This window comes from Hetaerina americana, unplaced genomic scaffold, assembly GCF_022747635.1.
Source record: "Hetaerina americana unplaced genomic scaffold, ioHetAmer1.1.p SCAF_6, whole genome shotgun sequence".
Lineage (NCBI taxonomy): Eukaryota > Metazoa > Arthropoda > Insecta > Odonata > Calopterygidae > Hetaerina > Hetaerina americana.
In genome coordinates this window covers 25,701,551-25,727,033 of record NW_027287205.1, presented here as the reverse complement: position 1 = coordinate 25,727,033, position 25,483 = coordinate 25,701,551, and the positions used below count along the sequence as shown (strand labels likewise).

The window sequence follows — 25,483 nt, the reverse complement described above, 5'->3', positions numbered from 1 at the left end:
AAGAAAATTATGTAAGCCGTAAATATCCTAAGCATTACTTAAACTTTGATTCAAATTAAATGATTCAAAAGTGTCATGCGAATTCAAATTCAAGGATCTCAAAATCAATATGGTGATCGATGGTTTGACTTCAACATTCGCGGGAGCACCCGAAGGTGACGCAGAACCACTCTGCGCAGGACATCCTCGATACAAATGTTCGATTGTAAATGCCACGATATTGGCATCGCAAATATAGATCGATGTATAGAGTATATCGAACCAATCAGAAAATCAAAACAAGTATCCTACAAGCTGAACAAAGGAAAACAATTATTTTGCTTGTTTTCAGATTGATTGCAACATTTACGGACAATTCATTTGGCTAATATTTTCGTAAGCTATTGTTAATAATTATAATTCCTGGGCTGTTAGGTTGGGTAACTTTGGGAATTTTGGTATTTAATGAATGTTTACATGATTAAAGAAGAGATTTTATGTAGAGAGATGTTTTACCAAACGTTTAAATTCCGCTTAACCGTTATAATTCTGAAAAATTAACTCGGATGTGTAAAAGTGCATGAATTACGTTGTAACTCATTGTAGTTTTCTCTCATCCTTGAATTGTGTCAATGTTTTAGGAAGTGTCAACATTTACTAGCAGTATATCAACATTTATTTAGCCATTTTTAGACATATGTAAATATTTTAATGTGTACTTTTTGTTTTTTTTCCAGGTGAGCTCCCTAGCGAAGAAAAATGGTAATTATATATGTTTTTATTATTAGTTGATATCAAAGTTATGAGATTTCCTTTATTAATTCGTTTATGTCTCGCTGCATACTTCTTTTTTATAGGGAGAGAGAAAAGGAACGAACAAGTACTACCCCCCAGACTATGATCCTAAAGTGGGTGGGCTAAATAAGTTTAAAGGCACTCATGCTCTGCGTGAAAGAGCTAGAAAACTACATATGGGAATTCTCATCATCCGTTTTGAATTGCCATACAATATCTGGTGTAATGGCTGTGGAAATCACATTGGAATGGGAGTTAGGTAAGTTACCTCAACTACACAACATTAGGCACCTAACAGGTTTATCAATAAGCTGCGTTAACATCCTTTTGGCAATAAGATCAGCCAGAATTAATATCATTATTTTTAATATGAATAGTATGCAATAGTGTTGATGGTAGGTTCCTTTATCTTTGGTTTGGCCGTTGAATCTGATTCAAGGGGTCATAATCTCTGAAATGGTCTGCTTTCACAAGTCATGTGTAATAAGGAAGATTTTGTACTCTCAAGAAGTATATCCCTAACTCGGCCCAATAATGAATTGCATTAAGTAAATACTTGTAAGGAGCGATGCGATTCCTGGCTGATTGAAAAAGTTGAGCAATGTCCGTCACTTTTGGAGAGCAAAAGTGTTTTTGGTGGACCCTTGCAGTTCTCACTACTGCACTCGTAATCTCTGTTATGACATGGCAAATCATGTCATTAACATGGCAAAACATATCTTTAAACCCACACTACCTTTAGCAATAACCCATTCTTTAGTTCTGTAAAATTTTTACCTCCCTTAATTCCATCCAAAATTAATATTCTTTTCTACCCTTTGCGTATCTTTCCCAGCATTCCCCCCTCGGTATGAAAACAGTCAGAATGCCCTAGCCTCTTGGTATTTGGCGGAAGGTGGGTTATTACAAAACCATTATAAATTATCAAATGCAGTGGAGGATAATTTTTTAAATAAAAGGCCTAACATTGTTTCATGAGGTTATATCGGGGGGGGGGGGGGTGTCGCAAAACCAGTGCCATAAATTGTCTACATATTAGTATTTACCATTTAAAGTATGTTTTGGATAGATACAGACTATATAATGGTACAATGATACATGTCTTTGCCTCTTCTAACAAAACGTCTGTTATCAGACGCTACCATAAACTCTTCTTCAATTCCAGGTACTTCCTTCTTTCCTGCAGTTCGTCCAACATGCTTACCCTATTTCTATCCCTTTCTTGTTTACTTCATGCTCTCCCGTGCATCAATCTTTGACATCTCATTGGCATTATAAATACTCTGCATTTGCTTTTCATGCCTACTTTGGATATCTACTCATATCCAAATGTTTATGAATAATAGCTGTTGAAATGACCATTTAAAGGCAATTGAGGATATTATAATGAACAGAGTTAATGGAAATAATTAACAATCATTAAAATACGAAGACCTAAAATTTCTTCTATGGTATGGTACTTATGTAGTGGGACAGAATGTTTAATTTTTCTATATCCAAAGGAGGCAGGGTTGACGGAAGTGTTGTTTTAGGACTTTTAATGGGTTAACTCATAGCCTTTTTGAGGGAGGAATTAGGCCAGAAGATTTCATCATGTCAGTGTTAGTTCCTATTCCAAAAAATAGAAGGGCAGCTATATGTGAGGAATATAGAACAGCATTTGATTTCATGCACAGCTGAAGTGGTACTTGGGATTATCAACAAGGGGATTGAGAGGAGGGCAAGTGATTACTAAAGGGATGATTAGTTTAGGTTTAGGAAGGAGAGAGGCATTCATGATGCCACAGTAGTAGAGAGGTGACTAATAAAGAGGAGCATGGAATACAATCAGAATGTATTTTCTCGTTTCATAGATTTTCAGAAGGATGTGTGTACATTTGTTTCTTTGCATCTGATGCATTGGAATGAGTCGACTCAATTAAATGTTGTGAATAAAATAGGAAGAGATCAGAGGGATTGTAGTTTTATCCACAGCTTGTACTCTTCAGGTGCAAGTGGTGAATGGAGAATCAAGATAGGCAGTGTAAGGAAGAGGAGTAAGGAATGAAACTTGGAGGAGAATTCATAAAATCAATTAGGTTTGCGTATCATCTAGCTGTATTTTGCACGTCAGCCATGGGTTTGTAAGTGTTGCTGAGTACTTTGGGAAGTCACTTCAATAGGTGTAAGAAGAGAATAAATGATAATAAAATAAAGGTTGTTGTTTTTGAGAAAGAGAAAAGTTAATTTAAATATTAAAATAGGCCATTAACTTGAATAATTGGAAGATCTCACCTAGCTTGGAAGTGTTTTGGAACAATAGTAATAAAAGTAGCTGGGCATAAGATTAAGAATTGCATAAGGCAAAAAGAATTCCATGAACTGTGGGGAGTTAATAACAGGTACGCAGCACATTCATAAAGTAAGGGCCGCTTGCTTACTTTTAAATATTGGCGCCTCAGAACACAGTTTTGTTTCAGAAGTCGTTTGCATGTCATGCATGCAAACAACAATGTCCGCGACAATCGTTGATCCCACCAGCTGTGAAGTGCGTTCTGCCATGATTCTTGTATACAAAAGGATTGTCAGCTGCTGAAATTCGTCGGGAGTGGCTTGGTGGACAATGTTTCAAAACCAAAGAGGAACTCAAGAACGGCATTGTCAATTGGTTCAACTCTCAGGCGGTGAGCTTCTATGCAGAGGGGTTAAAGAAGCTGATACAGTGGTACGAAAAATGCTTAGAAGTGAATGGCGATAATGTAAAGAAGGGAAGTAGGTTTGTAGCTAACTAAAAGTGCCGATAAAATGTGTTTCATATGAATATGTTTTTTCCTGTGACCAAAGAGACCTTACTTCATGAGCATGCCTTGTACACCGAGTAAGAATGTTTAGAAAAGGCTTATAATAACATTAATGTGAGGCATTTTCTTATACATTGTGGAAGCATGGTCGTTGAAGCAAGATGATGGACATCTTCCTTCAACCACCATGCTTAATAAAGGGGCTTTTGAAATGTGGGTTTATAGTAGGATGGACAAGGTGAAATGAACAGAAAGGAAGGCAGATGAGGAGGGAGGACGATTTTGGGGGAGAAGAGAGAATTGTTGGTAGAAATCTAAAGGAGGCAGGAAAAATGGATGCAGGGCATTTTAATTGGATGTATTGTAACCATTGAATAGGCTGTGTGTATCGAAAACCTACCTTAACTAGTTAAATACCAATAATAATAAAATTGTGGAAAATCATAAAATTAGAGCGGGCATAAGGTATAGAACCTGTAATAGTTTCAAGTATTTTCAAGTTCTTTATTGCTTCCACCTGGAAAATATCAATCAGAAAGGTCTTAATCTTGATTCTTAGGAAAGGCTCCATTTGTTGTGCTCATTGCCTATTACAGAAAGTAAAATTATATTATTTATTTTGTTTAACAAATACTTAGTGTTCTACTGCATCCAGTAATTTGTATGATCAACTCAAATCATTATGTCTGATTGGATCCATTTTGCTTTTCCAGGTATAATGCTGAGAAGAAGAAGGTGGGAATGTATTATTCGACACCAATCTACCTATTCAGGATGAAGTGTCACCTTTGTGATAATCACTTTGAAATACAAACAGATCCTGCTGTAAGTTTCTTTTCCTTATTTGAGACACATCAATAGTAAGTATTGTAGTGCTAAAGAATTTACTACCATTTTATTATTATTTGTAGAAATTCACAGTTTCAAACCAAACCTTACCCTTAAAATGTCAAATTTGAGTCATTATCTTTCAACATGAATCCTCATGCATGCAGAATGTTGTTTTATATTTCATTATTATGACCTTGGTGTATGTTTCATTTAGAAGTTCATTTCATGGTAACTTGGTTCCCATTCTGCAAATTAATTGAAAGGCATATCAGAACAATTCACAGGCTAGTGTATTAAATTCATACACAAAGACCCTAGTAAACATTTCCATGCAATAAATTATCTAATGGATAGCTCATTAGACTCTAGGCATGTTGGTGTCTTTGTTTGAGATATGGGCATATGCTAATCTCTTTCTATCCTAAACTTCTATTTGTTGCTCAAATCCTTTCCCCAATCTCTAATTCAACCCTTAAAAAATATATAATATACGTAGTCTGTGCAATAAATGCACAAACTTGTGCAATCTGGAGGCCATGATGCGAGCCCCGCCCACTAGCGGGCTAGTTGCCTGAGACCCAATGAGCCATCTGTACTTGGCAGATTGTCGAGCTGTGTGTATGGTGCCAGTTATGTTAGTTTCTGTTGTCCTTGTTTTTACTGTTTGTTGAAAATGGTAATGGACGAAATCACCATCAAGGTTTTTGGTAAAGTCCTTTAAAAGTGACCAAGAAATTACTGAAATGTTGACAGCTGTTTACGGTGATCAGGCTCTGAAGAAAACATCCATTTTCTAGTGGATTATGCATTTTAAAGATGGCCGACTAGACGCCACAGATCATGCAAAGCCGGGATGACCTTCAACCACCTGTGTTGTCTACAACATTGATCGTGTACTGTCCCTTGTCCTTGCTGATCGTCAAAAAGCTGTCCGAATGATAGCTGATGAACTGACTTTAGGAAAATCAACAGTGGACACTGTTTTCACCGAACGTGATGGATGGATCCTTCACCATGACAATGCACCTACACATTCAGCATTGATTGTCCGCCAGTTTCTGGCAAAAAATTCAATAACTATCCTTTATCATCCTCCTTATTTGCCAGATCTGGCCCCCTGTGACTGTTTTCTATTCCCAAAATGCAAAAATGTGATGAGGGGACTTCACTGGGAAGATGTTGACACAATAAACAAGAAACAACGAGGAAACTATAAAGCCTAACTGTCGAGGACTTCCTAGAGTGCTTTAAACAGTGAGAAAGAAGATAGATTAAGTGCATAGCAATGAATGGAGAATACTTTGATGGGGGAAAAATCGATGTAGACTAAATTTTGCAAAATAAAGTTTTTATGGCCTCAGTTCTCATATTTATTGGACAGAGTAGTACAGTCAGCATGGGCTGTCCACGCATTGTCACGTCCAAAGTGGGTGAAGATATTTGAAATATTGTGAATTGGGTGAATTAACTCTAAAGGTTGCACCTAGTGTAACATCAGCAGCAAAATGGCTAAATTTTTTGTGATAAGCAGATGTACCATTAAAGTAAGTTACCTGCAAATTATGGTGTGTTATAAAACTTACAGATTAAAATTTAACGTCAAAATATTTGATGGTATAAATAATGAACTGCGAAACAAATGAGGAAGTACTAGGCATTGTAGGAAAGTGGAGGGGGTTGTTAAAAGCAATTCAAGTATCAAAAGAAAAATGAATACAGGGCAATTTGAATGGCGATGAAATAATGAAGCCAGGAAAAGAGGGGCAAGTGAGGTAAACAGAATGAATGAATGTGTTAGATGGAATGAAGGGTGGCAGAAAGTATGTAGAATATAAATAGGGTTTATTGTAATGAAGGGTGCCACGTTTTGTTGTATGGGCATGTAGCAGTGGTGCTACATGCCCATCTAAAACCTGCCTTAAACAGTAGAAAATTTAAATGATAATATATGACCTGTCCCCTGGTATTTAGTAGCTCTCATTGTATTATCAATGATGTTTCTACCTTGTTTTTGAAATGATGTTTATTTCTAAATCCTTTACAGAACTTGGACTATGTGATAATGAGTGGGGCAAGAAGGCAGGAAGGGCGGTGGGATCCTGCTGAAAATGAGCAAGTTGTTGCCACTGATAAGGTTGTCGGCCGTAAGCTTGCAACTGATGCAATGTTCTCACTTGAACACACTGAGGCTGACCAGCACAAAGGCAAGGCCAGCGTTCCATTTCTGAGGCAGATACAGTTGCTGAGGGAGACATGTTGGGAGGATGACTATTCTGCTAACTGTGCACTAAGGCAAAAATTTAGAGTAAGTCTATGAATCCAATGAAATTGTATGCTCTTTAAACTTGGTCTAGTATGAATATGGATTGATTACTTAACCTAATTTGGAGAATGAACTCTGTTTAGAATCTGTGATTGGCACTTGTCAGCCATGTTTGACTGATAGGCCTGCCGCCATCGAAGGAGTAAGGATTCAAGTGATACCTTGGGCATAGATATTATATAAAGTTGAGTGGTATTGACCCAATGGAACCTAATAAAAGACAAATTCTGATAGGGGAACACAAGGACTGTCAGAAGTGTTGGCAAGCCAAAAAAAACATTTTAATTTCATGAAAAACTTTTTTTCTTATCCCTAACTCTTAATTGATAGATGAATTATATAAAAAATAGGTTAATTATTGCATTATATTTTCATATGCATTGCAGGTAATCCATTAGTTTTACTGAATTATTCTAATATGCATGTACTTTTCTGTATACCATCACACATCCTTCACAAAAGGGGCTCTTTGATGATATCTTTAAAATTCTGCTGGAATTTTAGTTCAGTAATAAATCAAGGAATTTGAGTTTCTCTGCAAATAATTTTAATTTACCCCAGCACTTGGTGGTAGTCTTTTTCTTGCATCAGTGTGTTGATTAAAAGCATTAATGATAGTGATTTACGTACCGTCTTCTATTCTAAACCATGTTTGAAAAAATAATAATCCTGCTCTTCTAAATGGCAAGTAAAGGAGTATCTAGCCAGAGCTATTGTCCCCACATTTTATTTTTTGTTCTCATGTAAAACTTTTCTAGCTCTGAAATTGTAATAAAATGTTGGCCGCTGAAAACCGAAAAATAAATAGATGAATTCAATAGATAACATTTCAAGTTGGTAAAACTGTAGTAATAATGTTTTCAGAAAACCAATGCTGTAGATAAGGACATTCTGGATAAAAAATATATCATGGTGGGTGTTTATTTGTTGTTTATGAATGATCTGTTTGAGGAGTGTGGGGGCTCATCTCAAAATCTTTTCATGGTGCTCTCAAATTAATCCTTAAGGTCTTTCAGAGCCTATTTAATGAAGTAAGGGGAGCAGTGTTCCCACTTAAATCTGGAAAGTAGTCATATGCCCATGGTATATTTACACTTGGTTAATTTTTCAAAATTTAACTTTCATGTAACTGCCATTTATGGAGTTCTCAACTATCATTTAAAGTGAAGTATGATCTTTTGCTCTCTTGGCAAATCGCCTTGAAAAAGGCTATTCAGGTCTTCCACTGGGTCAGTTCCTCCATCGACAACGCCTATGTCTCGGAAAACAGGTCATTTTCCATCCTCAGGGCTTTCACAGTGTCTATATCATCAGCCCTGAGGATGGAAAATGACTTGTTTTCCGAGACATAGGCATCGTCGATGGAGGAACTGACCCGGTGGAAGACCTGAATAGCCTTTTTCATATCCTTTCAAGTACTGTAAAGTTTTCATTGATCAAATCCCTGTTGGATATTCATCTCTTATGAAGAAAACATTTGCCTTTCATTTAATGTTTTCATATTTTGACATCAGCTAAAAGTACTGGTTCTAACATCCCTTCTATCTTAGATCTTCCTCTTAGTCTGAGAATGATTGCATTCCATCACATGCCATTATGTTCTGAATGATTAATGTCATGTTTAAGTACCTATCTCCTGAATGATGATACCTAACTACGTCAGTGCAAATTACAGGTATTCGCTTAAATAAGTTGGTATCCATTTACAAATTAACTCTGCTAAATTTTCAAACATATCATGCATAATAATCATTCATTGGCAGAGGCAAACCATCCATTAGAAGGCAGTGAGGCTTAGCCTACTTTTTAAAAAATAGTAAAATTCTGCCGAAAGTTAACTCTCAGTTAGTTGATGCCCACAATACACCATTGTATTAGTTATGAGCCCAATTTCACAGGGTGGTTTTATTTCCTAGATGCCAGCCATGGTGCACATAAATAGCATTATGTAAACTGATCCAACTACACGTATTTCCTCTTTTCTGCCCCACCCCTAATTGTGCATCTTTTCTAATTCTGTGTGATGTTCAAGGCATAACTGCATTTGATGACAATTCTTCACAAATGTGTAGTGTTTAAATTGATAAAGCCATATGAATTTAAAACATAGGATTTTAATATGTACATTACAGGTCATCCAGTCAACTAACATGACATTTTTTTTATTGTGTCACATATTGTTTGCATTCATTTCTTCCTTACCTGTAGTATTAGCTTCTTTCCCTGCTTGGTTGCCTGTAACTCCATTTTTCATTAAATGAACTTTAGAAAGTTCAGGTTTCATTAGACTAGTTAAATATGTAACTGATGAATGTTTTTGTCCAAATTAAATAATAATCATCAGTAATAGTAGTAGATTTAGGGGAGGTGACTGACAGCTGAGGTCATTTGCACCATTAGGGATGGATGGGAAAGGAGGAAGGCTGGAGAGAAACCCGGAGGCAGCATTAGCCTACTCTTAACGACAGGGGCCAAGGGGTCCATAGCTTAATGTCCCCTGGTGGCCAGCGGGCTTGCTAAAGGTGCTCTCCACAAAGCACCTCAAGTAGGGATACCACTGAAAAATATCAGCTTTCTTCAGGATTCGAACCTGGGCTCTCTCGGTGTGAAGCCAGTACATTAGCCACCACACCATCCAAATCCCTCATGGCACTAAAACATTAAGAGAACAGCCAACAGGTATGGAGATAGAGGGCGGGGAAGGAAATATATTGAAGGAAGAAAATGAAGTAATAGAAAGATGGTAGGAGTCCTTTTGAGATCTGTACCATACAAGTGAAAAACCTGAACAAAACAGTGTGGAGGAGGAGTACGAGGGTAATCCCAGAAGTACCCGACCCAACAAAGAAAACTCAAGAATTTTGGTAAAAAATGTTTTTATTTTTCAACATAATCTCTTTTTAGCTCTATACACTTTTCCCAGCAATGATCAATAAGTTTGACACCCTTTTTATCCTAAGAAATGTCTTGCTCCTCAAAATAGCCATTAACTGCCGACATCACTTCTTCACAGTTGGAAAATCTTTAACCACCGAGTCATTTTTTTCAAGTTTGCAAACCGAAAATAATCCAAGGGGGCTGAATCTGGCAAATAGGGTGCATGAGGTAGCAATCCAAACTTTAATTCATGAATTTTGGCCATTGCAACAACGGATTTGTGAGCGGGTGTATTGTCTTGATGAACCAACAATTTCTTCTTAGCCAAATGCGGCTGCTTTTGCTTGATTTCTTCGCTCAAACGTTGCAATAATTTTGCATAATACTTGCTGTTGATAGTTTTTCCTTTTTCAAAATAGTCAATGAAAATTATCCCACGTGCATCCCATAAAACTGACACCATGACCTTGCCTGCAGATGAAACGGTTTTTGCCTTCTTTGGAGCCAGTTCTCCCTTTTGAATCTATTGTTTTGATTGTTTTTTTGCCTCGGGTGTGAAGTAATGGGCCTATGTTTCATCCAGGGTTATGAAACTGCACAAAAATTCTGCTTTACTGCTGTGAAACTTTGCAAAACACTCAATTGATACATCTTCAAAACACTGGTTTTGCTTGCAAATGCGGCACCCATCCACCACGCAGCTTTCTCATGTCCAAATTTTCAGTTAATATGCAATGATCCGCACTTTTTGAAATGCCTGCTAGCTTGTGAACTTTCAGTCGATGATCATCCAGTATCACTTTGTGGATTTTCTTCACCGTTTCTGGAGTCGTCACCTCATTTGGTCGAGGGGATCGAGATGGTGCGGGGGCTAACGTACTGGCTTCCCACCCTGAGGGCGCGGGTTCAAATCCCGGCGGTGTTGAATATTTTTCAGAGGTATCTCGATCCCTACTTGAGGTGCTTTGTGGAGGGCACTTTGAGTGAGTACGCCGTCCGTCGGATGGGACGTTAAGCCGCGGACCCCTTGGCGCCTTTCGTAAAGAGTAGGCTAATGCCGACGCCGGGTTTCTCTCCACCCTTCATCCTTTCCTGTCCTTCCCCTATGGCGCAAATGACCTTAGCTGTCGGTCGCCTCCCCTCAAAACTACTACTACTCATTTGGTCGACCCATGCGATGCTCGTCTGGACAGCTCGTATAGCCTCGTTTTAACTCTGCTACTCAATATTTTGCTGTTGTAAACAAAGGAGCAGACTCATCCAGAGTAGAATCCAGTTCAGCTTTTATATTGGTTGGGCCGAGGCCTTTCAAATAAAAGTATTGTATCACATAATGATGACCGATTTTCTCCATTTTCCTTGAAAATGTTCATCATTGATGGCTGCCAAACAAATACTAAATAACGTGGCATCTTCAAACTTGAAACATATGCTTTATAGAGTGCAATTTATAATGCAGTGGTATTTTTCAAGCAACTACTGCCATCTCTAGGTCAGGCCGGGTACTTCTGGTCCTTCCCATGTACAAGATGGACAAAGACTGCATCGGAGAGGAACAGTATGTCCTCTGGGTAGGAAGCCAGCATGTTAGCCGCCACACCATCTTGATCCTTAACAATCATCATTCCATATTTTGATATATTTAAGTATTTTGCATAACAAAGTACAGGGACTCATTAGAAATTTCATAATAGGTTATTGAAGTCAAAGGACAAATTTACATGTATGTAATCATTCTCGTGAGTTCTTGTGTGCCCAGCAGAAAAATCAGAATGAGTAATTACTTTTTTCATAATTTAACAAATTTGATCAGATGTGTTTTGAAATAAGCAATGGTGTGCCCATGAGAGATAGAGGTCTTTATTTTGGCCAAATCGAGTGGAATGGAAGTGGACTGTATCGTGGGGAATTATTGTTGGTTGTGTATTGCAATTAAAAAGTAGAAACTCAATGCCACCATTTTAATTAGCAATTGTTTAAATGACTGTCAATATTGCTGTATGATGTTTAAATCTTGTAATATGTACTACTATTTTAATGTATATTTGACAAGGCCTATATATGTACTAACATATCAACAGGACCAATAAATTTATTATTATTATTATTGTAAGGGTAGGTAGATCCAGGAGTAAGGTACAGTAGGTACATCATGCATGCACCAATAGAAGAAAAATTAACTCAAAGTCTTTCACTTCAGGTAATGATCATGCATAAATTTTGTCCTTGATGTGAATTTCCTTGAATTCATTGTGTATTCTGTTTAACTCAACCTCATGATGCCATGGATAAAGAAGTTAAAAAAAAGACCATTTTATTAGTTCCAAACCAAACAGGGTGCATTGCATTTTGATTAAAAGTAAATATTTATTGTGAAGATTATTACTTGGCATTTTGGTGAAGATATATCAGTTCTCTTTTATACATTTTAACAAATGGCAAATTCTAAAGCTGTGGAAAAATAAGAAAATTTAACATGATAATATGATTGAAGTCGTTGAAGTGGCTCTTTCAATTACTATTAATGTATCACAATCTTTAACTCTCCAACCCATTAACTAACTATTGATTTTATATAACTTTTAAAGATGTTTTTTATTTATGATTTTAATCTTGCAGAAATGATAAAGCATTAATCATTATTTACCATAGAAATTGAGTAGCTTCAGGCGTGATGTGGTGGAAGTCAAACATAATGAATAACTGATCGAAGCACTTTTCCACTTGATGTCAAGCGGAAGTGCTTCGATCATTTTTTCATTACCATAGAAATGACTTGACATACAGACAAATTCAATGAATGTTAGCCGCAAGTATACATGTAATGGCAATTGATGAGCATTTGCCATACTTGGTGATGGGGAATACTTTAACATACTAATCTAAAGATTTCCTCTATATTTATATGCATGCTTATTCTGTCCAAAATATCACTGTGAAATAGCAGTGCTTCATGCGAATATGTATCGACCAAATAAAATGAAAAGATGTCTTCATGAAGAATTTGATAATAACTGATTATCTGTTCATAAATTGTCAGAACAATTGTTTCTTGTGCCTTTTTGAGTGCATAATGTTTAAATGGAGTTCAATCATGAAAGAATATTAGATTCATTTGTCCTCAAATTTTCTGTGAAGGTCACTGGTATCCCTTTAATGTACTTAGCTGGTATACTTAAAAGCCCCACAAAAACCCAGCCATGAGGAGCATTTGTTTTCAGTCACCAAAAGAGGTGAATAATAAAGAGAGAAGGTCAAAGTAACAAGTTTCTCCAAAATTCTACTCAGTAACTTTCTTAATTTATTTCAAGAAAGCATTCGACAGATTAAATTGGGTACATTTAATGAATTTATTAGCAGAAGTAGTGTGGAAAAATAGGAAATTATCCAATGTCTGAACACATTTCAGACTGCAAGTGTTGGATGTGCATTGATAGGCCTGGGCATATGACAGGGTTGTTCATTGTCACCTGTGCCTTAGGAGGTACTTGTATCCAGAAGAAATGCGAGGATAAGCATGAGAAGAACTAGAGGTAAGAAGGTAAATGGTTATGGAAATCAAGTCATATTTGTGGATGGTCAAGTTTCTATTATCCTTTCAGCCAAGCGATTACCAAGTAATTGCTAAGTGCCATAGAGAATCTATGTAATAGGTATGGAATGAGAATCAACCATTTGACAAATAAAGTAATATGGGTGTTATCAAATAGGAATGTTGAACATTATACCTAGAGGGCATAAACTGGAGAATATGGTACAGTCCACCTGAATAAGAAGTGTTTTAGATGAAGATGGGCAAAATAGTGAAGAAAATAAAATAAGAATTGCATTGAGTAAAGTGATTTTTACAAGAAGGCTGAGGGATTCGATAAGAATCATAAAAATAAAAGACTAGGAAAAACTTCTGCATGGAGCTTAGTTTTGTATGATACCAATACTTATTCATTAAGGATAGCCATGGATTCGACATTTTTGAGATGTGGGTGTGGAAAAGAACATAAAAGATAAAATTGACAGAAAATAAAACAAATGAAAAAGCACTAGATAGGAGGAAGAGAATTGGTTTTTGGAAAAATTCCAGCAAGCCAGTGAAAGTGGTGTGGCGTATTATAATGGCTTCTTGGAGACTCTAATTGAAGGGAATATGTTGAGCAAGCAAGTTTTAGGGAGGAAATGATAAGGCATGGTCAACAGAATGGATAGAAGAGAGAAAGCATGTGGTGTTGAGAAATGGTTGATTGTATTGTAGGGTACATAGTGATATGTTAGAACACATTTCATAAGTATTCTAGGAACTAATAAAAACTTATCCTTGGCTAGTAGACTTTTGTTAATAAAAATAAATATGAGGAAAGGAAGTAGTTTGCATTGGGTGTGCCTAAATGTGCATCACCCCCTTAATGTGATAATCCTGTGACTGTGTGTAAAAGTTCTAAGCAGTGATAACCTTTTAAGGGAACACCAGTTTCTAAAGTGTCTAGAGGTTGTGCATTACTGTTACCAGGAAATCCTAATATTGAACATCTAAGTAAATGAATGTCATATTGAAAGAACTGGAAACCTTGGGAATGTGAGCTGAGTGTGAAAGTAGGAATGTAATCATTATGGAGGAATTGATGGTGGTAAAATGTATCAGGATATGAAGTAGGCATTTGTGGAGGAAAGCTAAAGCTGTTTATTGTCAGAATTTTTTAATGAATTGCATTAACTTACAGTGATAATTCAAAGCCTACCTTTGATTGGTAGATTTATACACAATGTAAAAGTACTATCTCATTTTTGCAGAGCTAATCCAAGTATAAAGTGTTTTTAGTTCCCTGAAGTCATATCCCTAAACTTCTTTTGCTAAAAAGAAGCCGATCAAGGTCAGTTGTGAAACTACTGACTAACCATGAAGGGGGTTACAGACATCTTCATCTACTGGGTGTTGTAGATGCAACAAGATGTAGAGGTTTGACCTGTCTTATATCCAATTCAAGGTGTCTCTTGTAGAAAGACTCTTGTAAAATATCCTTGTAGCCACAGCTTTAAAAACCAAGGGATTCAGATGCATCGTCAAAAGAAAAACCTTGACTTTCAACAAGGATATGGGTAATCGCATTGAACGTAGAAACCACCCTCAACAAATATCTTCCATCTCTTTGCAGGAGAAGAAAAAAGAGATGAAGTCTGAAGCTGAAATTGATGAAGCTCTTCTTACCAAGTCATCTCTGGCAATAAAACTGCTCCCTGAATCAGAAGAAGACAAGCAATTGGCATCCCTCTTCACTCTCAAGCCATCTCAGAGTAAAGTATCTCACTAACTAAATGGCATGCTCTACACAATAATAAGCTGTGGGCTATAGAACCCAAAGTCTTGCCTTGCACATCTTCCATCAGAAGATGCCAGTGAGGGAAGTCATCACCTGAGGATAAGGCACTATTCCCTAACTCACACATATCTCTTCACAGAAGAGAAAGTCAAACCCTCATGCGCGGTCTGTGATTTTCTTCAGCCTTTTCGCCACCTGCTGACAATATGTAAAAAATATGAGGCAGTACATATATGTGAATCTCTAAACATTAGGGTAGACCTTAACCATATCCTTGGTGATAACCCTGAATGTCCAGATTAATTTTGTTTTTAAAGGAAGTTGATGCAATCTGGCTCATATAATACCTTTTACTGAAGAGTTAGTTGTAAATTATTAACTAACTTGATAAATCGTCAAAAGTTATAATGATACTTTGTCAAGTACATATTCTGGACTCAGTTCCTTTCGTGTTCTTAATATATCCCAATCAGGTGCAAATAACCTAGTACCTAGAAATTAAGCTACTACTTCTATAGATATTACTGTTATAAAATAGATTTGCAACAAATGGAGGTCTTCCACGTGTCATAACTTTTTAAGATTTACAGATAATAATGTCAAATTGTTTACACTGCTGTGATAATCATATATATCTTATCAATATTGTGCAATGCATCATACAATAGCAATAGACTTATTATTAGTAAAAATAAATGCACACTGGAAACTCATATTATATGTTTGCCAGTGACAGGTAAAACAAGGACATGTCAGAGAAATTGATACAGCTGGGGATAACAAGGGGTGATCAGGGATTTTTTTCTTTATCTACCCCAAAATTGTTTTTAAGTTCTTTAAAATTCTGTATTTATTTGAATATAGTCTCTCCCCATTTCTGAAACCTCATTGTTGTTTTTCGATAGAAAAGAAAAATTTTCTATGCTGTACAGCGTGAGTACATTCTTCAAGCTTGCTATTTTTTTAGGGTTAAGGCTTCCTGAAATATATTAACAACTAAAATTTAATCATTTAATTTCTTAATAAACATCTGACTAGGCCTTGTGAAAAATGTTACGGTCCAAATAATTTGGATCTTGAGTGTATATATGATGACTAAAAAAATCACAATTTTTGCATTGATATGCATATACATACATTTATAAGGAGAAGGGAAACGAAAAAAATAGTAACTATGTGATTCTACTGGAAATTTATTTTGATATGATCTGGGTTTTAACGTTCAGCATCATCTTCAGGAATAAATTTTCTGTGGAATTACAAAGTTACTATTTTTTCATTTTAAATATGAATCGATTCCTTAAAGTTGAGCCTGAAACCATCAATTATATAAAGAGGTTATATTTTACAATTTACAGGTAGTTAAAAGACTTTAACAAACTGCCGTGAGGAACATATTATTCATAGCATGGAATAAAATAATCTTAAAACTTGTAAAGTGTTTTTTTCCAAAAATTTACTAAATTATGTATCCCTGAGATATCCATATAAACAGCTACAAAACATAATATTAATGAGAATTCCTTTAATCTATAAGAACTTAGTCAAATAGGGTAAAATAAAATGTTGAATATTGTCAAAATATGAAAGAAAAATTGCTTTATATATATATTGTTTCTAAAAAAAACATTTCATTCTGAGCTAATATTTATGTATAAGCGTATTTATTAGTTATTTTATTGGAAATTATCCTTTAAACATTGAAATCAGGTCATGACTTCATTATCATCTGTACTTGATATTGGTGTTAATGTCTTCGGTTTTGGAGAATTATTATCTTTTCCTTCCCCCCCTCAGAGTTACTTTTCATGCTAGTATATTAAAGAAAATATTTTTTGAAAATTATATTTTTAAAGTTAAAATTGAAAAAAAAACATTCAATTAGCATAAAGCAGCTGATACACTTTTAACTGGTAGTGCTTCTGAAACTCATGGCATTTTTCTAATTTGTAAATTATTATAGGGTGGCAAAAAAAATTCAAAGTTGTGCTTTTTATGAACCATGCCCACATGGTTGGTGACAATTCTATTCCAAAAGCCTCTTGCAAGTGAATCGCCTTCAAGGGATGCAGAAACAAGCATGGAGACCGATCAATTTGTAAAAATCCATTTGATAGTTTTTTATGATTGGCACAGCATGATGCACCTGCTGCATAAGAGTTAAATTACGTATCTGTTTGGGAGGATATTTTTTTTTGGCTTGGTTTTTTTTGTTTTTTTTTTGCGATTTTTTCCCTTTGAGAACAAAACTACTTTCCCCAGGTAGCACTTGGTTGATGCTGAATTGCTAAGACTGGGAAGTGTTGCCCATTTAATTATTTCAAAAATTTAATAAGTTTGCCCTATTCAATAAGAATTTAAAACTGTTCATTTTATAAGGTAAACATTGATTGGGGTTAGGGACTTGTTATCTATTTAAGTTCTACTTTCGATTTTATGGTACTGTGTCATGTCCCAAGTATACATAACTGAAAAACTATTGCTGAAATCAATAAAACATAAACTTTTTGTCATAAACTGACGCATGATCATTGAGAACGGAGACATTATAGCCTTCAACCTTTAGAAACCAGGGTTTGTCAATGGGCCAATTGAGGAAGAATTAAGAGTCTCTAAGTAGATGATAAGTAAAGTGAAGGAATATAAAGAGTTGTACATTAATAATTCCTTAATCCTTGACAAATGAGCCCTGTTGAAAGTAAAACGTACTAAAAAATGGGATTGAAAGAACCATGGCCCCAACTAAAGCATAGCTGATGTATTATATGTTAAAGTAGAATATTTTGCAGGAGTTAAATGGCCCAGTATGTAGGACTTCTGAAACTTGCACAAGATTCCTTCACCTCTCTAATTTTGAACCATCAAACACTTGCATAAACTTAGGTTTCTTCTTAACAATCAAACCCCTACCTCATCCTCCATACTAATTGCACTTATTCAGTCTGTCTCCAACTCAATCCAAAAAACAGAGTTCATTCCAGAATTTAATGAAGAATTGAGTCAGTACATCAATAAGCAAAAGTTTCTATGATCTGTGTATATACTGCAGATAAGGTGGCAAATGTTAAGTCTTTGACAGCAAGCAAATACCATTGATCTTTTACATAGAAGTAACTTTGATATAATATTTATCTAGTTAGATACCTCTAGTTTTGTTTTATGAAACATATGAAATTTTACATACATGGTAGCTAGTTAAACCTGTCCCCAGGAATACCATCTACCATCCAACAATCATCAGCAATAGAGAAATGTAAAAACTATAGGCAAGTGATTATATTTTGTGTCTCTGTTATTTTTAATCCAGAATATCCATAATTTTATTCACTAAGTATAAAAAATAATAATTGGAAATAACTTTTGCATTAGCAAGTTAAGTTCTGAGACGTGTAACTGTGTGCTTTTTTTAATTATTTTTTCATTTAATGGGCTCGAGCAGTAGAATTTGTACAATAGTCCTTTAACCAAACAACTGAAAGTACCAATCACTTAGCATATATGTGCTTAAAGTGTTGCCCTACCCTGAATATAATGAACTATAATTGTAGCTGTTCGATTTATTTTATTTCAGGTGTGTCCGAAAGACAGTCGCAGACTTGGCAAGAAATTTGTGATCAACCCGTACTCCCCAGCGTGGCGTCTTCTTTGATAAATTATTCGAAGAAATCTCAAGGACCATCGCTCAGTCGTTCTTCTTTAGGAATATCAATCAAAGGGGAAAATAAGAATGAACCATCAGCAAATGGAGTTTCTTCGAAAGAGAATGACGAAGCCAGCCAGAAATCTTGTTCTGAAAACGAACTCGCCGGCGAAAAAAAAATTTCGCTCGTATCATACGATTACGGGTCGAGCTCCGGAGAAGAGAAGGATTGACATAAATTTTGTATTGTTCCGTAGTGTATCTCAAATGTACCTGTTGATTGCATCTATTATATATATTGTAAATAAATTGATATTTTTGTTATGGTGAATTTCACTCAACCTTCAAGACCACCGCCGAATGTGTAATCTTGGCCGTTTGGGTTTTCGTTGAAAAATCGATGAATGTTTTACTTCACTAAAAAAACGGTTAACAAGAAATTTTGTTATTTCGTGTAATTTTCATAACTAATAAGCTACAGCACAATGAACTATTGAAGCAGGACCTCCGCGTACTACGGCTCGAGCATTTTTGAGCATGCGTACTTTAAATTTAAGTTTCGATTTATGTTTCATGTAGCTGCTGCATTGTGCTGCCATCTTGAATGGAACTCCAATTCAGGGGAGATGTTGATTTGGTCGCTGCTAATCTGTGACCGACTTTAATTGACGTAATTATTTATATTTGCTGATCCCTTTAAAATGGATAAGCGTAAATTATCGTGAGTGGCATTTTTATCTCTTTAAAATTTAGTGTTCTGTAAATACTACAATTCTGCAATGTGAACGTATGTTTGACAAAATGGTTTTTTCCAGAATATTTTTGTTTTTAACGGTTGTTGAACTATTCTAGATAGTCAAGAGCTGCAAAAGTTGATGGTTTATGAAATCATCATGTACTAATTTCATAGCTAGAAGCTGAAGTCTTGTTGCATTTGTCTCTTATTGATGCGAGTTCAGTTCTGAATACGTGTTTCATTGCGGTGACAACGAATATTTCTTTATATTTTTTAAATTACCGGCCATGTGTTATTCCACAAATTAACGAAAATTAATGTTCAGCTTTCTTCGGTTTTTCAATATATCATTTAGATCGATAACAAACGTAAGGGCTTATTGAGAAAGTTTCTTTGTTTAAATTTTTAGTTTGTTCAGTGGGTTCATGGGAGATTTTAAAATGAGTTACAGTGATGAATTATTTCATATACATTTCAAATCATGAAATATTATTTTGGACAATCATTACAGGACTTCCGGCGATACCCTATACCAGATATTAGGTCTACCAAAGACAGCAACAGCGGATGATGTTAAGAAAACCTATCGAAAATTAGCATTAAAATATCACCCAGATAAAAATCCTAATAATCCAGATGCAGCTGAAAAGGTATGTATGTAGTGGCATTTTTCAGATTCTGACATATCGCGTGTGGTAATTCATCTACAAGGCCGTCGCCAGTACCTCTTAAATGTCACCAATTTAAAGTCATATTTTTCATACAAAATGTACTCTTTGATTGCGATCGCTGTGTCGTGAAGTATGTGTTAAGCAACGAGGTTGGTCCGTGTGTTATCATTTCCATTTAATGCGCAAAATACCGCATCGTAAAAGAACCTGCCTTCACCGTCTTTTGTGGCCGCCTGCACAAACTCTGACCACAGTGTTCTAGAGTTGCTATCCATTATACAAATGAATTTGAAAATGAGAAATTCCCTCTACTCGGACCGGGGTTATTCCTCCAAATTTGGTGTTTCCAGGATCGAAATTACACGTTTAGGAGGGTTAAATATTATACTATATTCCTAAAAAGCTATCAGGGGCCAATGAGTGGGTACTAGTGACAACCGATGTGGCGTAAAATGAGTATTCGTTGGTTGTCACATTTATACGAGTTGAAATTCCTGAATAGTTTCCATTACCCAATAACGCGTTAAGAAATAAGAGAAATTGTGCATTTATTGCACGTCTTGCGGCGAAAAGTGTCGATTTTGATTTATTGAAAATATGCAAATGGTATAGGTCCTTTTTGAAAATATTTTCTTGTGATTCCTGTTTTTTTAATCTTATATGAAAAATAGCAATGTTAGGTGCTTCACATTTATCTACCCATCTCATGGGAGAAAGATAAGTCTGGAAATGTACAGTTATTCCAGATAAATAGTAGTATCCGACAACATTTGTGCTTTAAACACCTGTTTATTGTTCTTATTTTGACATCTACTTTCCTGTGTACCCCTCCCATTTATGAACCAGAATCGGTCGATCGTATTAATTCTGCTTCATCCTAACTGAGAACTACCTCCGATTCTATAGCATTTTCGTTCTTCTATGTTGTGAATGAAATATTAAAACATGCAATAAAAATAACTCACTCCTTCAACTAACTTGTTCCCCAAAAAACTCTAAGATAGTAACTTTTCATGTTTTCTTGTGCACACGAGTAAATATTTGGGCTTTATTCCTACTAACCAGTACATCTTCATCAAACATTTTACTAGAATACCATTATCCTGGTCTCAAAATGCTGTATTTACGAAACTGGAAAATAAGGTAATACATTACACAAAAGAAATAAAAGATGATGGAAACTATATGTTTAAAGAAATAATATTTGTCAAAAATTCAAGTCCAAAAAATGACCCAGTATTATCTATCATATGATTTATTGCTTCTTGGTATTTAATTGCCACAAATACATCCCCTTTTATCATTAATTCCAATGTTTCTTTTGATTCAAAATGAATAAAAATTATCTGCATCATGAACGAGTCAAGCAAGTTTACTGCAGTTACCAAATTATTTTGATCATTTGAAAAATGTTGGCTCCTTTTCCATTTCTTCGTAAACGGCAAATTGGGAAAGAGGAAATAGAATGATAGTTTAGTTCAAAAGTTCCTCATTTAAACCAAATATAACCAACATCATGAGAAGTAGCTCTTTATGAAGGATTAAGGCAAAAATAAATGTTGGCGAATGGTTCATTAAATCAATGGCTAACTCCTAGTAAGAATGCTTGTGAAGGTTAAGGATTTCAAATAAATGGAAGCTGTAACTGCCACTCAATCGGTTGGAAAATTATTTATGTATTAACATCCACATCTTAAATTCTCAAGTACAGTCATGAGGTAAATTGTTTGAAATATATCCCTTTAGTACCACTGATAGTCTTCACATAATAATTGAAAAACTCATCTATTTGGTAAGTAAACCTCAAATTTCCAACATTAACTTAAAAAGTTTTATTTAAGACCAATAAAACTTAATTTCAAAGTACTTATATTGAATTATTTGCACACCATTTGAAATGTGATATTACAATAAAAATTTTGATGACTGGCAACTTGTGTATTGTTAGGACTTGACAGCCCGTGAAATGGAGTGAGTGATACATAGTTAGTTCTAACAGGAGAATGCCATTGACCTGCTAATTTTTATTCAAATAATAGATTTTTATTTCCTGTGAAAGCTGAAATCTAATATCCCCTTTACTGTTGAATAACCGTGAACACAGTAATCAACCCGAAGGTCGGTTTGGTAGGTGATGGTAGAGTTCACCCAGTACTAAGCCCGATGGCAGGTGAAATTCACACATCAGGGTAGGGGGGGCAGTTCCTTTCCTTGTACCCACTATGGTTTCCCAGGAAGACCTGGTACCTGAAAAATCACATAGTTAGGATGGGGCTGCAGGTGTGCAGAGAGGCTTGCCCGGGAATCAAACCCGGGCCCTCCGGTCAGTAGTCAAACTCTCTACCACTGGACTACCGCGACCCACTACTTGTAGAGCAATGAGAATAAAATTATCACAAGTGTTATTAGTATTTATGTCTAGAATTTTATTACTGAAAGTTATTAAACGGTTATGTAATTCATGAATGATTTAAACACATATGATCAAGTTAGGAGACAATTTAAATGTAACCACGCATTAATGAGTAGCCATCAAAACTTTGCTCCATTTTTAGTAATGATATTGAGTCTTATCTCTTAATTGGAGGAATAGCGTTTTACTGGAGCCTGTATGATATACTTTGGTTGTTTAGATCCCACTTGGAAGTAATACCCGTTATGTTCTATGAAGTCTCTGAGTACAAGCACCAGTATGTATCTTAGCTTGGAAATAATTTTTGTAATGAACTTTTTAGCAATGGAATGATCCTGATCTTGTGACACATTAAGATTTTTCAGAAATCGTTCTACATAGTTGAGTATTGAAATCTTTTAATCTACAACTGACCCATTTGCCTGTGGAGAAGGTGGAAGTGGAGAGAGAATTTATATGGTGCATAATATTATCAGATGCAGCAGATGACATTCAGTATTGATAACTGAATAATTTAGGTCCTGTGCTCTTCTAATTATAATCTATTGATATTGGTCACCATGTCATTTCAAGGTTAGATATAACGTTTGCCCGAAAGTATTATATATTGGCGGGGGAGAATGGGGGAAGATTTGAGATTGAGGGATAGTCAGTTTACACCAATTTAAGTGGTGTTGGTGATAAAAGTTTGGGGAGTCTGTGGAAAAATTAGTTACGTCAGATAGCTGGGATTTGGAATTGCATGTGTTTGAGTATAATGAAATTGTATGTATTAAAAATAAATCATATATCTGTATAGCTCAATGGATAAAAAAATTAATATATCAACAAAGATCAAATCATAAAATCTGAGATACAATTGTTTGGTAGAAGTATTTCGAACAATGTAGCATTTTACATGTCCAGGACAAAGGCCTCAAGCAAGATTATTTGGAAACTTAAAAAAATTTTACGGCAATAATTTAGAATGAACATGTTAATCAAAGGGATATGATAGAGTATTAATGTTCATCACTGGCATAAAATGTTTCACATTTTGATATTCTGATATAACCAAACCCTCCCCATGCCAGATCACACGCCGTTGTAATTTACCTTGAGAGCAACCCTTTAACTGGCAGGGAGTCTCAGAATTTAAAGTAGGACCTTCCCCTATCCCTTGATTTATTCTCTCTGACTGTTTAGTGCAGTGCATATATATCATTTACATTACCATAGGAACAAATTGTTTTGAAAATATTTAAAGCAATAACTTGGCACTTAGTTGTGCAAGAGAGTAGGGAAAGAGGTGGAAGGAGTAGATAGGAGGGCATTCAGGAAAGTTAGGCCTAAGAACCAGAAGATTATCCTTTGGAATAGAGAGACCCTTGCCGAGTGATGAAGAATTCACTTATCACGTCTGTTTTTTTTGTCTATGTAATACTCTCATGATGGTCAGTTCTCCCAGGCCATACGAGGCTGACCAACTACCCTCCAACCCATTTCAGGGATTTGGGATTCCCCTTTGGCAATGGGCGTACAGCAGGGTGCCATGGTATCTGGTTCAATCTCTAGTACAATCTAAGCAAAGTTAGAGCTCTCTCAGCGAAGCAGAGAATCGAAAATGTCAAGATGCTCTATTGAGTATATGTCCATGAAATATGGCCTAAGTTTTCGAGGGAGTAACTGAATGGTAGGAATTATCTATGGTAGAATTTCAATGGGCGTACTAGGTAATTATCAAAGTTTTTAATGTGAAATAATTAGCGAAGCACATGTCAAAGGGAGTAAGGGGAGATTCCCTCTACTAGAAACGTCATATTGAGGGATTAGGAGGGATGATGTCGTACAAACAAAGATTGTTGAAAATGATGGATGAATACCATCTACTACGGCTGCCTCATCAGGAAAACCTGAAATAGCCTAGGATTTTATTTGGTAATGGGTTTATAAAAAGATCCAGGGTATATGAGAAAAGTCACTGGAAAACATTGTGCTACGTTCTTTTATTCTTTCCCCTCTTTGACAGGAAATGGTTAAAAAATTGTCTGGTAATTTATAAAGGCAGGCTTCATCAGTATGTTATCAGAAATGAAAAATTTATTTCTTGTTTTCCAAAGTAATTGCACTAAACAACAGATTATCTGTGTGCAGATTACATATCTGTTTTGTGGATTATCCATGCCATTCTCCTCGTAGTTACTCATAATTTAAACAAAATTACAATCGTGAAGATAATTAAATGCTTTGAAATTTTGATATTTTTTTTAACAAACAAGTTGATAATATCTGGTTTTTCAAAAAAGTTATAAATTTCACAAAATCAAAAGTTGTTAATTGTAGTTAATATTTTAATTTAAACATTTTTGTGCTATCCATACTTCTCCATTATCATTTCTTTCGCATTCTCTAGCCTCAAGAATTCCTTATTCTCCTTTAAGGTGAAGAAAAAACAGTTTTACTATGCAAAAAATAAATCATTTAAACTCCACACTTAGTTATAGATAAATTTAATACACTTCATTAAATATTAAATAAATTTAATAAATATGTAATTGTATAAAATTTGTTGTCTCAGGCGTAACTTTGTGGAATTTGCATAACATATTGAAATGTAATGAAATAATTGACTTTGTAATTTAGCAGTAAACAATGGGTATTCAGAAGATCTAATAAATAAACTTTACCGGAATAAACTTACAAAAATAGCCTTAAGCCACATTTACAACCCCGAACATGTAAAAGATCCCACTGCCAAATGGCGGAGAATACTATATCTTGGGACTATTTCTCAAAAAGTAATTAAAAGTTTACCTAAAGAAAAAATTAAATGTGCCTTTTACAGTCGTTCATGCCTTAAGAACCTGATCTCTCACACTAAAGACAAAGTCCCCGAAAACGAGAGGAGTGGAGTGTATGAGTTAAAGTGCTCGGATTGTAGCACAAAGTATATTGGACAAACAGGACGGAAATTTAAAGAAAGGATTAAAGAACACCAAACATGTGTAAAAAATAAGAACATAACATCCCTCTTTGCAAAACACCTCATCGAAAGTGATCACAAAAGTGACTTTGTGACAAAAATTATTCATTTTGAAGAAAAAGGTCAAAGGCTCGATGCTTTGGAGCAGTTAGAAATTTTGAAAT

General features: G+C 35.4%; 2 protein-coding genes across 3 annotated transcripts in view; both read left to right on the top strand.

The window, feature by feature from the left end:
- Positions 1–260: 260 nt before the first annotated feature.
- Positions 261–18,861, top strand: LOC139695086 (coiled-coil domain-containing protein 130 homolog). The gene is made up of 7 exons (XM_071593712.1): positions 261–375; positions 717–741; positions 837–1,033; positions 4,268–4,379; positions 6,430–6,690; positions 14,733–14,871; positions 18,469–18,861. Exons 2-7 carry the CDS (start codon positions 739–741, stop codon positions 18,768–18,770), a joined length of 1,014 nt encoding a protein of 337 aa, XP_071449813.1. The 5' UTR covers positions 261–375; positions 717–738; the 3' UTR covers positions 18,771–18,861.
- Positions 18,862–19,116: 255 nt separating this feature from the next.
- The window catches only part of Csp (Cysteine string protein), a 39,413-nt gene continuing 33,046 nt past the window's right edge, over positions 19,117–25,483 (top strand). For both annotated transcript variants that reach the window (XM_071594150.1, XM_071594149.1), the window contains exons 1-2: positions 19,117–19,258; positions 19,785–19,923. In XM_071594150.1, the coding sequence (XP_071450251.1) occupies positions 19,239–19,258; positions 19,785–19,923 (159 nt within the window). In that variant the 5' untranslated portion in view covers positions 19,117–19,238. The remainder of the gene's footprint in view (positions 19,259–19,784; positions 19,924–25,483) is intronic.

Bases quoted from the DNA above. Each gene is read 5' to 3' on its own strand.
- LOC139695086 (XM_071593712.1), top strand. The intron at 6,691-14,732 runs GTAAGTCTATGA...ATCTCTTTGCAG, and splicing joins CACTAAGGCAAAAATTTAGA to GAGAAGAAAAAAGAGATGAA. The intron at 14,872-18,468 runs GTAAAGTATCTC...ATTTTATTTCAG, and splicing joins CACTCTCAAGCCATCTCAGA to GTGTGTCCGAAAGACAGTCG.